At 31.6% G+C, this 15,952-nt stretch overlaps 4 protein-coding genes across 7 annotated transcripts; 1 reads left to right on the forward strand and 3 right to left on the reverse strand.

Annotated features, from left to right (window-relative positions):
• The first annotated feature begins 537 nt into the window (after positions 1-537).
• LOC111211552 (glutamic acid-rich protein) lies at positions 538-1,646 on the forward strand. The gene has a single exon (XM_022712722.2). It carries the CDS (start codon positions 605-607, stop codon positions 1,016-1,018), a length of 414 nt encoding a protein of 137 aa, XP_022568443.1. The 5' UTR covers positions 538-604; the 3' UTR covers positions 1,019-1,646.
• Positions 1,647-5,036: 3,390 nt separating this feature from the next.
• On the reverse strand, positions 5,037-7,442 carry LOC111211538 (GRF1-interacting factor 1-like). Of its 3 annotated transcripts, none has more exons than XM_022712704.2 (4): positions 6,979-7,442; positions 5,896-5,972; positions 5,731-5,815; positions 5,037-5,649 (listed from the first exon to the last, which is right to left on the reverse strand). In XM_022712704.2, exons 1-4 carry the CDS (start codon positions 7,057-7,059, stop codon positions 5,284-5,286), a joined length of 609 nt encoding a protein of 202 aa, XP_022568425.1. In that variant the 5' UTR covers positions 7,060-7,442; the 3' UTR covers positions 5,037-5,283. The 3 variants fall into 3 exon arrangements, with proteins under 3 accessions (XP_022568425.1, XP_022568426.1, XP_022568424.1); XM_022712705.2 differs by having other exon boundaries at positions 5,037-5,619; positions 6,979-7,410; XM_022712703.2 differs by having other exon boundaries at positions 5,037-5,652; positions 6,979-7,408.
• Positions 7,443-11,867: 4,425 nt separating this feature from the next.
• LOC111211531 (uncharacterized protein At2g34160) lies at positions 11,868-13,235 on the reverse strand. 2 transcript variants are annotated; one of them, XM_022712698.2, is made up of 5 exons: positions 12,900-13,235; positions 12,734-12,776; positions 12,417-12,479; positions 12,260-12,324; positions 11,868-12,167 (listed from the first exon to the last, which is right to left on the reverse strand). In XM_022712698.2, exons 1-5 carry the CDS (start codon positions 13,056-13,058, stop codon positions 12,039-12,041), a joined length of 459 nt encoding a protein of 152 aa, XP_022568419.1. In that variant the 5' UTR covers positions 13,059-13,235; the 3' UTR covers positions 11,868-12,038. The 2 variants fall into 2 exon arrangements, with proteins under 2 accessions (XP_022568419.1, XP_022568418.1); XM_022712697.2 differs by having other exon boundaries at positions 12,728-12,776; positions 12,900-13,213.
• A 1,525-nt stretch (positions 13,236-14,760) lies between these two features.
• On the reverse strand, positions 14,761-15,725 carry LOC111211534 (sec-independent protein translocase protein TATA, chloroplastic-like). Its single transcript, XM_022712701.2, has 2 exons — positions 15,332-15,725; positions 14,761-15,081 (listed from the first exon to the last, which is right to left on the reverse strand). Exons 1-2 carry the CDS (start codon positions 15,626-15,628, stop codon positions 14,950-14,952), a joined length of 429 nt encoding a protein of 142 aa, XP_022568422.1. The 5' UTR covers positions 15,629-15,725; the 3' UTR covers positions 14,761-14,949.
• Positions 15,726-15,952: the final 227 nt, after the last annotated feature.

Raw genomic sequence — 15,952 nt, forward strand, 5'->3', positions numbered from 1 at the left:
ATATAGAAACCTACAAATATCCAAAATCTAATGTATCTAAGATCAGTTCGGATATTTGTACCAAAAGTAACAATATTAACTGATTCAGTTCGGGTATTTTGAATTTAAACTAAACTTAACCTAAAATAACCAAATAACCAAAAGTAATCATATTACTCTATTTGATTCGAGTTCGATTCGGATGTATAAAAACCTAAAATATTTAAATACTTATACAATTAACTATATTATAACACATATAAATATATAATACTTATCATGAAAAAAGAATATAAATTTATAAAAATAAAAATTAACACCCGCGCGGGCGTGCAGGTAATCTCTAGCTTGTTTTAAAAGACTAATTCAACTCATGTTCAAATATAAAAAAACACTAACTATTGTTGTAGTCTTTTTGCTCGGTCAAGATTGGATGGAAGTCAAAGCGTTGGTGCCAACATTGCATTCATTAATCATTACCCACTAGAGTGGTTGACATCATAATAAATTATCAAGTAGTGGACCATGAACTGTGCTTATTATAAGTGCGCATGTTAAACACAAGAGACCTCAACCCACGATTCAGAAGAACAAAAAATACACAAAGGCAAAAAGAGTAAGAGAAATGGAGAAACAGTTGCATGAAACCGTGGAGACTGCTCATGTCGAACGAGGCATCCGAGAGTCATCACCCGAAAAAAAGAAAGAAAAATCCCATAAACATAGAGGAATATTCCACCTCCACCATCACTCAAAAGATGAGAAAGACGAAGACAAGAAGAAAGAGGGATCAAAGAGAGAGAAGATAGCTGCAGCCATGGTTGGTCTTGGAGCCACCCTCAAGAAGATTAAGCCTAAGGGTCACCACGGAGGCGGTGGAAACGAGGAGGAGGAGGAGGAGGAGGAGGAGGAGGAAGAAGAAGAACAAGAACAAGAGGAGGAGGAGGAGGAGGAAGAAGGAGATGATGGTGGGGACGAAGAAGGGGGAGGTAAGTTTAGTGCCTTCATTTCCATGATCGCTGAAGCATTTGAAGAATAAGATTTTATCTTCTGATCACTTTGTTGTATTTCTGATTTGAACTTGCTATTACATAACCAGCGTAGCTGGCCCAGATGGTCTTGAGGGGAAATAAAAAACCCCAATACGGAACATGCGGGTTCGATGCGCTGGCCAGACAATTGGGTATCTAATTCCCAATAGTACCAAATGGTCCGCCTCGCGCCGAGGGGTTGGCCCCTGGGGGTGGAAGTCCCTCCAGGTTAATCAAAAAAAAAAAAAAAAAAAAAAAAAACTTGCTATTACATTTACCATTATCATTTTTTTCTATTATTTCATAAGTTTTAAATGTGATGTTGAATTACTAAATGGAGACAATTAAGTGTTCATATGCATTAGCTAGTCAATTTCCAACCTTTAATTTGCAAAAAAAAAAGAAACACTAAACTCAGCTCTTGAGTCATAAGAGATCGCATTTGTATGATCTGTAACTTCAAACTTGAATATCTGAGCAACCCAAGATCATCTCTAATAGTTTATCTTATTTTCACTTTAAAATATAGTGATTCTATAATAGAGTTGAGTTATAGTACTCTATTTTAAAGTGAAAAATAGATTGATGAACAAAAAATAAACAATTTACTCTATATATAGATATTTTTTACTTTATTATCACTACAAGAAAACAACGGCATACTGAGGGAAAAAATCGTCGGTATGTCGTCGGAATAACGCTATTCCGACGACATACCGACGAAAAAAATCCTCGGAAATAACTCCTCGGAAATTCATATTTCCTCGGAAATCCCTCGGAAATTTCCGACGGATTTCCGAGGAAACCCTATTTCCTCGGAATTTCCGAGGACCACAAGTTCGTCGGAAATTCCTCGGAATATTCCGAGGAAGATGTCGTCGGAATATTCCGAGGGATAAACTTCCTCGGAATATTTCCAAAATTAAAAAAAAAAATTATAAATTTATTTTTTTAAATTGAAATTCGAAAATATAAAATTAAAATTGAAATAGAAAACATATTTAAAATACAAAAAATAATAAAATAGTTTTTATAAATAAAAAAATGTTTTATAAATACAAAATTAGTTTTAATAAATATGAAATCATCTTTTTATAAATACAAAATAGTTTTTATAAATACAAAAAATAATAAAAGAGTGTTTATAAATCAAAAAATGTTTTATAAATACAAAATTAGTTTTATAAATATAAATATTTTTATAGATATGAAATCATCTTTTTATAAATACAAAATAGTTTTTATAAATACAAAAAACAATAAAATAGTGTTTTTAAATCAAAAAAATATTTTATAAATACAAAATTAATTTTAAAATATGAAATCATCTTTTATAAATCCAAAAATCGAATTTATATACAAAGAACGGTTTGTATATTTAAAAATAGTTTTTATAAATACAAAAATAAAAAAAATAGTGTTTATAAATCAAAAAAATGTTTTATAAATACAAAATTAGTTTTAATAAATATAAATATTTTAATAAATATGAAATCATCTTTTATAAATCCAAAAATCGAATTTATATACAAAAAACGTTTTGTAAAATCGAATTTATATAGAAAAAACGTTTTGTAAATACAAAAATAATGAACAATTTATAAAAAAAGTTCTAAATCAATTCAACACAACCAAATCACAATTCTAAACCTATTACACAACAAATCACAATCCTAACCAATCACCCTAACAAAAATATATCAAAAACCTTCTAAAATCATCAAATCTACTTAAAAACCTAACAAATAGGACCTAAGAGAGTGGGATAGGGTCCTTACATGATTTGCAAGGGAATGGAAAGGATTCGCCGGAGAGATCGTCGCGAGAGAAGGTGGAGAACGCCGGAAGGAGAGAGAGATCGCCGGAGAGGAAGAAGAGAGAAATGGGGAAGAAGAGAGAAATGGGGAAGAAGATGCGTTTCAAGTTTATAAAACCTTGGGTCCGACGGATATTTTCCGTCGGAATTCCCTCAGTATTTCAATTTCAATTTTCGCTAAATATTTGGCGGCTTGTTTGCCCGGTTAAATGAAAATATTCCGAGGAAATTCCGACGGCCACTTAAATATCCGTCGGAATTTCCTCGGAATATTTTCATTAATTCGAGGAAAAAAATATCCTGTGCATGTATTTCTATTAATTTATATTGTTCCTCGGAATTTCCTCGGAATATTCCGAGGAAATTCCGAGGAACTAGTGTTTGGGGTTTCAAAACGTCAATTTTTTTTTATAAACGCATCGATCGATGTATATATATTCAAAAACGCATCGATCGATCACGTAGATGTACCGGGCCGTAAGAATGTGATCGATCGATGAGATTATCCCATCGATCGATTGAGGATATCAAGTGTTCCTCGGAATTTCCTCGGAATATTCCGAGGAAATACCGAGGAACTAGTGTTTGGGGTTTCAAAACATCAATTTTTTTTGCCGTATTTCATTTCTTATACAATTGTAATGCATACCATTGAGGATTCTTTGTATAGATGAGCATAAACCATGGAATAAAAAATTTCAAAACGAATTGTAAGTATTCCCTTTACCGTTCATTAAAGTGTATAAGTGTTTCTCTTATGTTGTGGGGATTTCGTTCATACAATCGGAAAAGTGTTTATTATAGGGTAAGGAACAAATTTTTGACTTCATAATGAACGTAAGACCCTTAATAAGGGTTATATAGGTGTTTTGCGGTTTAAAAACCCTATTTCCTCGGAATTTCCTCGGAATATTCCGAGGGAATTCCGAGGAAACCCTCTTCTTCCTCGGAATTTCCTCGGAATATTCCGACGAAATTCCGAGGAACTAGTGTTTGGGGTTTCAAAACGTCAATTTTTTTTTATAAACGCATCGATCGATGTATATATATTCAAAAACGCATCGATCGATCACGTAGATGCATCGGGCCGTAAGAATGTGATCGATCGATGAGATTATCCCATCGATCGATTGAGGATATCAAGTGTTCCTCGGAATTTCCTCGGAATATTCCGAGGAAATTCCGAGGAACTAGTGTTTGGGGTTTCAAAATCTCGAATGTTTTTTTATAAACGGATCGATCGATGGATTTATGTCCAAAAACGCATCGATCGATCACTAAGATGGACCAAAGCGTAACAATGTGATCGATCGATGGGTATATGTCCAAAAACGCATCGATCGATCACTAGTTCGTCGGAATTTCCTCGGAATTTTGTAAAATCCCTATAATATTTCCTCGGAATTTCCTCGGAATTTTCCGACGGATTGATGTTTCCTCGGAATTCCGTCGGTTTTTTCCGAGGAACACATTTTTCCTCGGAATTTCCTCGGAATATTCCGACGGATTGATGTTTCCTCGGAATTCCGTCGGTATATTCCGAGGAAATTCCGAGGAAAATTCCGAGGATTTCATTTTCCGTCGGAATGTCCGTCAGAATACCGCTGTTTTCTTGTAGTGTATATAGTAAAAAAATTTAATTTCATTGGAACATTTTTATTTTAAACTCTATTTTAGAGTAAAAAATAGAGTGGGCTGGGAGATGTCTTAATGAGTCTGATACATCTTTCATTTTTTCTAAATGTTCTCTTAATCATTTTCTGAGTTTTCGGATTTCTAAAATCCGAAGTACTACAGTAGAACGTCTATAAATTAATACACGGTAAATTAATAATCTCTATAAATTAATAAATTTCGCCGAACCCAATTTAGACCGGTACAAAATTTGACACAAATCGATAAAATAATAAAATAATATTTTTTTGGAAAATTCTATGTAAATATATGGTCCCATTAAAATTATAATTTAATAATATATCTGTAAACATATTTTATATAAGTAATAACCTATTATTATATTATTTGTTTTCTATTCACAATGGAATTATCTTTATATTTTCTTACATTTAATATATTTTTGATGAGATTTAGTAATATTATATCTAAAACCACATTTAAGTTCTATGCAATATATATTGGATACACCAAATAATATAATAAAATTAATATAAATATCAAATTTCAAAAAATAATAATTATTTTTTATACACTAAAATTAAATATTTTTATTATGTTATGTATATAAACCAACAATACCAATGAGTTTGTTTTTTTTTTGAGAAAAACATACTAGATTACGAACACAACTTAGAGCGAGCAGATTTACACGGTACACTACCACGAAGAGTTCACTTTTTAGGGCACAAACATTGAGAAAATTAAAAACCACAGTAGATAAGAGTTCTTTGCTTCTTCAACAAGCAACTTAGCCAAAACACACACTAACTTCACAATCTTTCAGTTCCCATCATCTGATGATTTCAAGTAAAGGGTTTCTCCACCATCCCCGGAGCTTCCTCCTCTGCCGTCACCACTTCCCATTTCCGGCTTCCCACGGCCAAATTCATTAAACCCACCACCAGCCTCTCCCTGAAGGATATGAAAACCGCTGCTTCCTCCTCCGGTGCTTGAGCTCATCCCTAGCTGGCTATGGTGCAACTGCTGATGCTGAAGAGATGCATAAGGCTGTTGCTGCTGAGCATACAGCATGGAAGATCGAGCCGCCATTAAAGACTGCCGAGACATCTGAGTTGCCTGTTGCTGCTGCTGCAAATAGTGTGACCCTCCTTCTCCCTGAATCAACCCACCATCAGCAGATCCATACTGCTATGTATGTAATCCAACAATACCAATGAGTTTGTTTCAATTTCAAAACAATAAAATTTGAAAACTATTATGATTTACCTGGCTAAGCACGCTTGGAGGTTGAGGCTGAGAATCTGCAATAGCAGCTAAGTACATTAAGTTGCGTTGAAGCCTTGCCTGGTTCCTGTAATCATTAGGTTTTACCATTAGATCATTTCCTTATATAACACAAATGAAATCAAAGGAGATTTGTTTTGCTCTTACTCGGCACACTCGCTGAGCTTTCCCGAGTTTTGAGACTCAACTATCTTCAGAATCAACGATTTGTTCTCGTCCAAGTACTATAGTTTAATAATAATATCATCACCTCACTAATCAGTAGAGAGTTATTTAACTGTTGGAATAAAGACATATATGAAAAGACAAAAGCGTATGAAAGATTTTCTTTAGAAAAGATTTGAGGATGACCACAAAAGTGAGATTAGGACCAGATGTAGTTCGGACCACAAAGTATATCTGGTCATGTAAGCAAGAAAAGGAACACTTGGACTGCAAATACAACACATAGATAGATCTAATGATAAAAATCTAAACAGGACCACCGCATTCACATAAATGGCTTTGTGGTTTTTGCCATCTATGAAACTTCCACGAAAAACACGACAAAGAAAGAAAGCATGAAATGTGAAAAAGCTTCTGTTCCCTAGATTTGTCTGTTCTGGCGCATTATTTTCATTACATGTTTCAAGAACGCAAACAGATGGACCCTAAAACTTTTTTTTCAGTAGAAAGAATCTCTTCAACCTTTGGAAAGACATATAGGCCTAAAAAATCTTATATTTACATAAAAGTTTTCAAGCTTGTTCGGTTTAGACTAATGATTTCTAACTAAACCGGCAAAAATGATGTAAAATTGATACAACGAAGCTCTCTGGACAAGAAGAAAAACTTGAAATAATCATTTAGTGACATGCTAAAAGAAAGAGAAGCTATGCACAATACAGAAGATAGAAACATTACAAAACAGAAATAGTATAACTAAAACTAATTTATCAATATAAAATACATGGCAAAGAACCCAATAATCAAAATATGAGTTTAGTTTTTTTTTTTTGAGAAAACCATCGTTTAAATATGTTGTGAGAGTCTGAGAAAGCAAAATAAAGGGGTCTCTGGGGCTCTTACAAGCGAGAATTTCATCACTCTGGTTCTTTTAAAATACAAAGAAACATGGATAAAAGTTTCAAAAAACAACATAGATAATAGATAAATATAATAGAAGCAGCATAGATACAAGGAAAAGATAATATAATAGAAGTAGCAGACGAATGGGAAGAAGAAGAAAACCTGCTGGATATGATCAGAGGTGACATTGCTGGGGTAGTAACCAGCCATCATGGGCTGCATCTGCATCAGGTGCTGTTGCATTTCTTTTGCTATTATATATAAAACCTGATTGCTCTTATTTATTTATATTTATATGTTGCAAAATGTTTTATAGAGTAAACCCCCACCACTAAACCCAAAGGTAAAAGAAGAGCCACCCACAGACAGAGAAAGAGAGAGGGGAGATATAAGCTTTTTGTATTGTGTCTTTTTCACACACTCGTTGTGTATATAGAAAACTCTTCAAGTATTGAAGATGTGCATCTTGTGTGTGTTATACCTCGCTTTCTCTCCTCCACAAAAAGTCGTTTTGCGTTAAAAGACAGAGAGACAGTGAAGTCTCTTAAGAGAGAGAGAGTCTTGTTTCTCCTTTTCTTGGGTTTGGGGTTTGGTTTTGTTGGTTTCTTTCTGTCTCATCCTTTCTGTGTCCCTGTGAAAGAAGAGGAGATCACGTGACGAATCATGCTTATTATAGAGAAAGTGAGAACATCTTTACTGCAATTCTCTTGTACCATGATTAAAGGGTATTCTTAATTTGGGGTTTTTAATTCATGATTTGACATTTTTTTTGTTTTTTGTTTTGTTTTTTTTTTCACTTTCGGATAAGAGCCGACTCTAATATTTTTTATTTAATAGACAGTTTTTAGTTTTTCTTAGTTACAATTAAAAAGATAAAGGACGTCTCTTAAATAAAAGATATAAGAGATGTCTTTTAGTTTTTTTAGTTAAAAACTAAAAGACTGATAAGAACCTCAACCTAATAGACCTGCAATAAACATATCTATGAGACCTTTGCTTACGTTCCAATCTCCATATATGTGTATCATTTAATTCTTTTATTACTCTGAGGTTTGAAGTTTGAAGTCAAAACAGAAAAAAAAAAAATAACATGGTTGTCTATTTGGTATAAAATCATTTTTTGTTTATTCTTTCTTCCTTTTACTCTTTCTATTTCTGAAACTTAATGAAATAAATAGTTTCATGAATCAAAAAAATTATTAAAAATATAAACAATTAATAAAACATTCGCGCAGCAAAATGATATTTTTGTTTAGATGAAAAACTTAATAAATAAAATTTTTAAATTATGTTCTACCAAAAGTATATTTTGTCTTCTACAGAAAACGAGTTAGTAGAAAACAAATTCTAGATTATACAAGTTCATCTACTTTTTTTAGAACGAACAATCTACTTTTAATTAAAATTCTAAATATGAGGAATCCAAATTCTACTAATTGTAAAGATATCTACTTTTCTCCAGAATGCAGTTTCTACTTTATGAAATATTCTAAAATTCTCGGAATGGAAAATCTAAACACTACTCGTACATCTACATGAGGTAGAAATTGCATTCTGAACTTTTGTCATTGTTCTACACAATGTAGAATGTGTCTTCTACAGATAAGAAAACATGTTTTTTGCGAAAATTAAGGAAATTTCAACTAAGAAAATATTCTAAAAATATTCGAACTTCCTTAAAATGTGTATAGGTCGATTTACCTTGTCAAAAACGTTTTTTCCTTTTTATTAAACTTTTTTTTTAAAAATGTTTTTCTCTTTTTTGTTAAAACTTTTAATAAAAAATAAATTTTTTAATTTTAACGTTTTTAAAACAGAAAAATAAAATAAAACTTTGTAAAACGTTTTTAATAAACTTTAATAAAAATAAACTTTATAAAAATAAAAATAAAGCTTTCTAAGAAAGTTTTTAATAAAAAGTTAAATAAACATTATAAAAACGTTTTACATAGTTTTGTTTTTATAAAAATTTAAAACGTTTGTGAACTTTTTAGTTTTACTAAATTTTTTAATAAAAATATAAACTTTTGAATTAAAACATTGTTTTCCTTTTCATTAAACTTTTTAAAATTCATTTAAGCTTTTAAATTATGTTTAATGTATTTACTTTGATTAATCAATGGTTAGTTTTGGTATTATAAAAAAAATTATACTAAAAAGACAACTTAATGATGGTATTATATTGAGTGGACAACCATGCTATTTTTTTGTTCTATTTTCGAAAATTTCCCTTTTTAAATTTACTGTCGGTTTATTTCAACTGTCTTAGGTTTTTAAAATATGCATGTTCTCCCTTTTATATTAAAATATATTTTAATTTTGTTTTTCTTAAACTGTATTTTAATGTTATAAACTTGTGTTAGCGCTAAATAATTATACTATTTCATCTGTTTCAATATGGATGATCTCAACATTGTGAATATAAAGATACAATTTATAATAAAATATAAATCTAGTTATTAAAAATTTTAGTCAGTGAGTCATAGAATGTATATAAAATTTCCTAATAATAGGCTAATTTTATATTACTAAATTTAAAACTGAACAAAAATATAATTTATTTTTTAGAGGGCGTTTTTTTTTTGTAACTGAGTTGTCTTAATTTATAATTTAGGAAAAGCAAGAAAACCTAACCGAATTCCTTGGTTTGAAATTTAGGTATTAATGACGTTTGGCCAAATGATCTCTAAAGTTTTAAAATGCTTTGGAGTATAAAAATTTCTCGCATTATCTTTAACTCGAGTTCTTGAAGTACGTTTCGATGGTCGGAAATTGTCAAAATAAAAAGATTTAACAGCTAAATGATCTTTACGTGCTTATATTAATTCCACGTTAAGCCCCCCTAGTAGATGTAGCTAAAAACAAAATTATCTTATTCGTTTATACCAAAATAAGGATCCGAGATATTCCTTCTGCATATATGAACCACGGAGGCTCTACTTTTAGTGTTTACCTGATTAAATATTAGTAGCCAAAACTATAGTATTACCAATTAAAATTAAATTAATCTGCAGGGATAAATGAATTGTTTTTTTTTTCGATTAATTGTGCCTCATAGATAATAAGTAGTGGTGTTTCCACGCTTACTATATAGCAAAAATTATTATATTTTTTTTTTTTTGCAACTTGTTTTACTATATTTAAACGATTAATTACCAAAATATCAGTGGACAAAAAAAAAACCAAAATATTGGAGAATAAGATAAGTAATGAAAAGTTGAAAAGTAAGCTATTGAGCCGAGAGAGATTTTGTGGTCAGAAAACATGTACCTGCCACAATTTACCACTAACAATAAATGAACGTTGAACGTGTAAGGTGGGAACCACGTTGAGGAAGAATATCAGCGCGTCGGTCTTTTAAGACCGCTTCCATCCAAATGACACTTCTTGTCAGTTGTGCAGATTTATGACGTCATATCAAGATTTGACATGCTTTGCAATATATAGTGAAAATAAATGAGAAATGCTTAAATGCAAGTGACAGTACTATTGAGAGATGCTCGAAGGCGAGCCCCCTAATAGATTAGACCTGCTTTCAAGTTTCAACCGTAACTTACTTAAAGTTACATATTCTAAAGAAAATATTTGTTTAAAAAAAAATCTATTTTTTACATTTCCTATGCATATTTTATTAACTAATTACAAACTTCAAAAAACTTAATTATTCTAGTTTAATTTTTATTGGCTTAAAATTATGAAAAAAAGATAAACACAAAAAAATATGTAAATTTAATGTGTTTTATTAAAACGTGTGAAAAATTTAGAATATGTAACTTTAAAGAACATAGAGAATAGTATTTAATAGTCTTATAGGAAAAGAAATGTTCTACTGATATTTAACCGTATTTACCAAAAAAATATTTTCGTATTTTTCTTGATAGCAATTAATATATAAATATTTATTATTTATTAAAACTACATGAAAAACTACCGTTTTATCAACAGCAAATAAAATCCTTAGAATATAGTTAAAGGTGAGCACGGAAAATAGATGAGAAAGACACATTTTACTGCAAAAGTCCATAACAACATAACTCCGATGTGTCAAACATTTGATGTCCACGTATAATTTATATCTTTTCTCGCCGAAAATTTGGTAAGCATTGTTAAATGTTAACTGTCGGTTTTTTAAAATAATGAGAAATGCTTAAAGGCAAGTGACAGTACTATTGAGTTCTAATAAAAACAAGAACCACTTAACCTAATTTCCTCACTCTTTTCTTTTGTATACCAAGTTAATGTTTTATAGTATTTAGAAATGCATTGAACATCTTCAATAGTTACGTTTATTTTTTTTCTCAAAATAATATTCTAAATACGTTATATTATTAATAATTTTAATAAAATTCGTTATATTTATACAAATTTTACTCAAATATTAAAAGAGTATACCATGATTTATATTAATTTATAATTGTATTATGAAAGTATTAATAATTTGTTAAAATATAAATACAAATATTAAATTTTAGATATAAAATAAAACTATATAAAGTGTAAGGATTTATTTATAAATAAAAAGATTTGACATTAAAACAAAATTGCGAATACTATTCCTCAAATGTTAGACAATACTACTTTTAAACTTATTTTCTTTTTCAAAATGAAGTACCATAGGAACATGGTTCTCCCTCATTTTTTATATTTTTCTTTAAAATAAAAGTCCATTGAAGATGAAGGACCATTACACTATTTCTAGTGATTTCCGTCAATTTTCTTTTTAAAAGAAAATAAACTCAAAATAAGTATGTATTTTACTCCAATATCTTTTCTCATTTTCCATTAATTTTTAATACATTTGTTTCTTAATTTTTTATTACTAATAACAATCTTTAGTTCATAAGATTTAAAATTATATTCATTTGTTATAAAATTTCAAATTTCTACATTGTTCAACAAATGTAACTCGTGTAAACTTTTTTGAAGAAAAATATAAACTAAATAAAAAAGACAAAATAATTAATTAGAAGTAAGCTATGAACTAAAAGAGACTGAATATTTACGAAGTACAAGTACAACAATATTCACCTATCAACTAAGGCCAAATTCACTTCGCAAATAAGTATATGAAATATGATCAACATAACATTTCATTGTCTTTCCATAAAATTTCACTTTTGAGTTAATAAGAAAGCATTCTTTTTTATGTGTCGTCGCACAAACAGTTTCCTTGTTATAGTTATAAAGAAAATGATACTAATCCTCGAAATTTGTTTAGGTGGTCACTCCTTCTTGCCTTCACGAGCTTCAGTTTCTATTGGTTTCTCTCCCATATTCGCCACCGCCTCCTCCTCCGGCGCTGGAGTCATCAGAGAATCAAATTTGTCTGATTTCGCCAACACAATCTCAATCTGTACGTATACGTCAGAAGCAAAAGAATGAAACCGACAATACAATACTTAAAATCTTAGCTTAGCAATTGGAGAAAGAAAGAAAAACTGGCCTTTGTCTTCTGAACTATCTTCCCTTTGCTCTCGTCTTTTATTCCGACTGTCGATGTCAGAACTTCTGTTTGTTTGTTTCACACAAATGAAAATTTCAAGAAACAAAAAAAGAAGGATGAAACAATGTTAATGAAAAATAAGAGAAATCTTAATTACTCTTCTCGGTTGCAAGTCCATTGTTCTTCAAAATTTCTGAGATAGTAACCACTGTTGTGATCGCTGCAAATACTCAAAAAGTATTTTAAACACACACATAAACAAAGGGATACATTTTGTCCAAAAAAAAACAAACAAAGGGAGACTAAAGATTGAATGATTCTAATTGAAACCCAATGTCGGTTCTGAGCACAACTATATGAGACGCCACTAAATTTCAAAAAACTATTATACAATTGTCGAAAAAGAGTTTTGTTAAGATCGACTTAAAATGCATATATATATTTAAATCCGGCCATGTTGACACCTACCCATACCAAGTGCAGAAAGCTCAACCTCGTTGTGCTGTTGAATGTACCGCTGCATCAGATACACATGAATAAATGATCAGTTTTTACACTCACGAGATTCATATATAAAATATGGTTGCTTGGACATCAAGAAACCGTTGTTGTGATAAATTAACGGATATTTTTGCACTACCTTGGCGAGGTTAACGTAGAAGAATAAGGGTTTCTTGGTGTTGGAAACTTGAATCCTGTTCTTCTTCTGAGTTTCCACGGCCGTTGTTGCTGATATGATGAGGTTGCTGGCCGGAGATGTAACCGGTGCATGAATCGGAGTTGCTATTTCCATCGCCATTTAATCTCAATTGGGATCACGATCTTTTTGATTTAACTAAACTTTCTTTTTCTTGGTACGTGCAAGCATTGTAAATAGCGCTTCGAGGCGATTGTAAGAGAGCTGAAGAGTGTTCGTTGCCGGTTTGTTCGTTGACCGAGTATACGAGATTAAAACGGATCATCTCGCTTCCAAGTTCCAAGTATATGCTTTGCATTTCTCACAATATACTTTTGAGGATTCCATAAATATAATTATTTACAAAACTATAAAAATGGTAAGCATAAAATAAAATTAGTGAAATAAAATAAAAGTGGATGTGAAAAGATGAATGAAGTACATAAAAAGAATAAATTTATTTTCTTCATTTCTTATTAAAATTAACAAAAATGTTTAGGAATTTTTTTCTTCTAATTTGTTTGTATTTGTGTATAATTGATGGAATAACCATTCCATTCCACTCAAATAAATGGTATTTTTTTTGAACGGAAAATCCATTAATAAAATACAAAAAAATTTCCTAAACATTTTTGTTAATTTTAATAAATGAAGAAAATAAATCTATTATTTTCAAATATTTTCTTTTATTTATACCATTTACCATGGCATTAAATCATTTTATATAAAAAAAAAAATCTCAAATCTTTGTTGTGATTCAAGACTATTTTAGAATTTAAAAAAAAAAATACTTCACAAGTGTTGTATAAATGAATAGGCAGCTTTCCCCTCCCCCTTCACCTAGTAGCAGGCGTAGCAGTGATGGAGGAGATGGCTCATTGTCTTCTACTTATGCTTCCTCAAGCAGCATACCTTGTAGCCCAAAAACCGATTCAGGTAAAAGAGCTATTCCATTACCTACTTTTAAATGTTGATTTATATTCCCATGGTTAATAGAAATATACATAGAGCAATCATTGTGAATTTGAGTTGTGCAGGGGACAAACCTCAACAAGTGAAACAAAGATTAAGGCATTGGGCACAAGCTGTTGCATGTTCTGTGATGCAGTCTCATTAATGAGTGTGTATACGTTGTGACTCTTAAGTTTCAACTTGAAACACTTGTTTTATTTTATTTTAGTTGGTGAGATAGGACAGAGATATAGAATCCTACCAAGTAGGATCTCTCTGAAGAGGGAAGAACAAAATAGATAGAAAAGTAAAATGAAACATAGAGAGAGTAATGGCTCTCTCTACATACTTGTGCAGAGGGAACAAGAGGAGTCTCTCAAACAAGAGAGTAGCCTTAGAGCAATCACTGCATTGGTGAAGGATCCATTGAGGCTCTCAAACAAAAATGTTAATATTAAAATAGGATTAACCAAATGAGTCTCAAAGAAAAAGAGGAGTCTCTCAAACAAGAGAGTAATGATGAGCTTCCAAAAGACAGCAAGAGAGTGAAGATGATGAGGCTGATGGCGAAGACAAAGTAGAGATCGCTCAAAAAGAAGTCTCTGCTGCTGTGTTTGGGAGGACTTGCCAGAAAGAGAGAGGAAGACAGTAAAGAAGCTGAGTAAAGGCGGTGAAAATGGTGCAGGCAAGACGTAGTGGTGGGTTAGAGAGGGATAAAAGCTACCTCAGTGAATAAATCATGTAGACAAAATTACTCTTGTTCTACAGATTGGAATTGTAATCTCCAGAACAAGATCTTAGAGTGTCCTGAGTTTTTGTTTTTGTTTTAGTTTTTGTCTCAGTTCTAGCGTGTTGGTTTACTGAGAGTTCTCTGTACTGGTTTGCAAGTTTTTCTGCCTTCTTGAGAAGAAGAGGTTTACAGATTCAAACACCACCATGGAGCCAATTCTTACAGGAAGACTACTCTGCTTCCTTCAACAAGAGTATTTGATCTAAAATCATTTCATAAACCGTTGTAGCTACATGAAAAAAAAAGAAGCAAATCCTAAAGCCTCATCATTCTTCATACATTCTCCTTGGAGCTTGACAAAACCTCAGTTTTCTCCTCTGCCTTGTTGCTCATTGCCACCGGAGATGAGCCAGCAACAGAATCTTCAGGCTCCGTCTTAAGCTCAGACTCAAACTCTTTTGCAGCCTGCATCCATTACAAACAAACAAAAACACCACAAGTTCTTCATCAATGCAAGACAAAAGCTAAAAGGAACACAAAACATACAAGCAGAAGCTAAGTATCTTGAGAAGAAACCAAGAGCCATAACAATAACCAGCAATTTTCTATTCAAGTTCCAATCTTTCCGAACGTTGACATCAGTTCAGACAGAACCCATAACAATTAACTAAGAACTTGAAACATAAAACTGGATCAGTTTATGGAATGACCAAACCTGTTGAAAGCTTTTGACGGTTTTGCCAATACTTTTACCAATCTCAGGAAGCTTCTTGGGTCCGAAAAGCAACGCAGCGACGCCAGCAATCACGGCAAGCTCAGGGACACCGAGACCAAACAGGGCATTGCAAGTGAGTGCCTTTCTCCTCTGCTCCGGTCGGATTCGGGCCACCAGAGAACGGGTCTTTGGTCGGGTCGTTACTGTGAAGCAGTTGGAGAATAAGGAAGAGCGAGATGACGAGAGAGGCAGAGAAACTGGTGGAGGAGAAGATAGAGTCGCAACAGATGTCGCCATAACTGCTCTAAACTATTTTTTTTTTCTTTTTTTCTTCTGGTTCTAAATGCTTATCTGTTTTTTTTTTCATTTTATCCAGATATTCAGATTCTCATCTAAAATAAATAAGAATAAAAAATAAAGTCTGATTTTTTAAACATAAGTTTTTTCCTTCTTCTAATAATGCTATAAAATTTGACATCAGATTAAAACTCAAAAACTCCTTTTTAAGAGAAAATATAAAATTTCAAATTAGACACAATGTTTTATTTTGTTTTGTTTACATGAAGAATATTGAGAATTTTTAGAGCATCACTGGTGAATTTCTAAGGGAAATTTTCATTA

The sequence above is a fragment of the Brassica napus genome, chromosome C9 (genome assembly GCF_020379485.1).
Source record: "Brassica napus cultivar Da-Ae chromosome C9, Da-Ae, whole genome shotgun sequence".
Lineage (NCBI taxonomy): Eukaryota > Viridiplantae > Streptophyta > Magnoliopsida > Brassicales > Brassicaceae > Brassica > Brassica napus.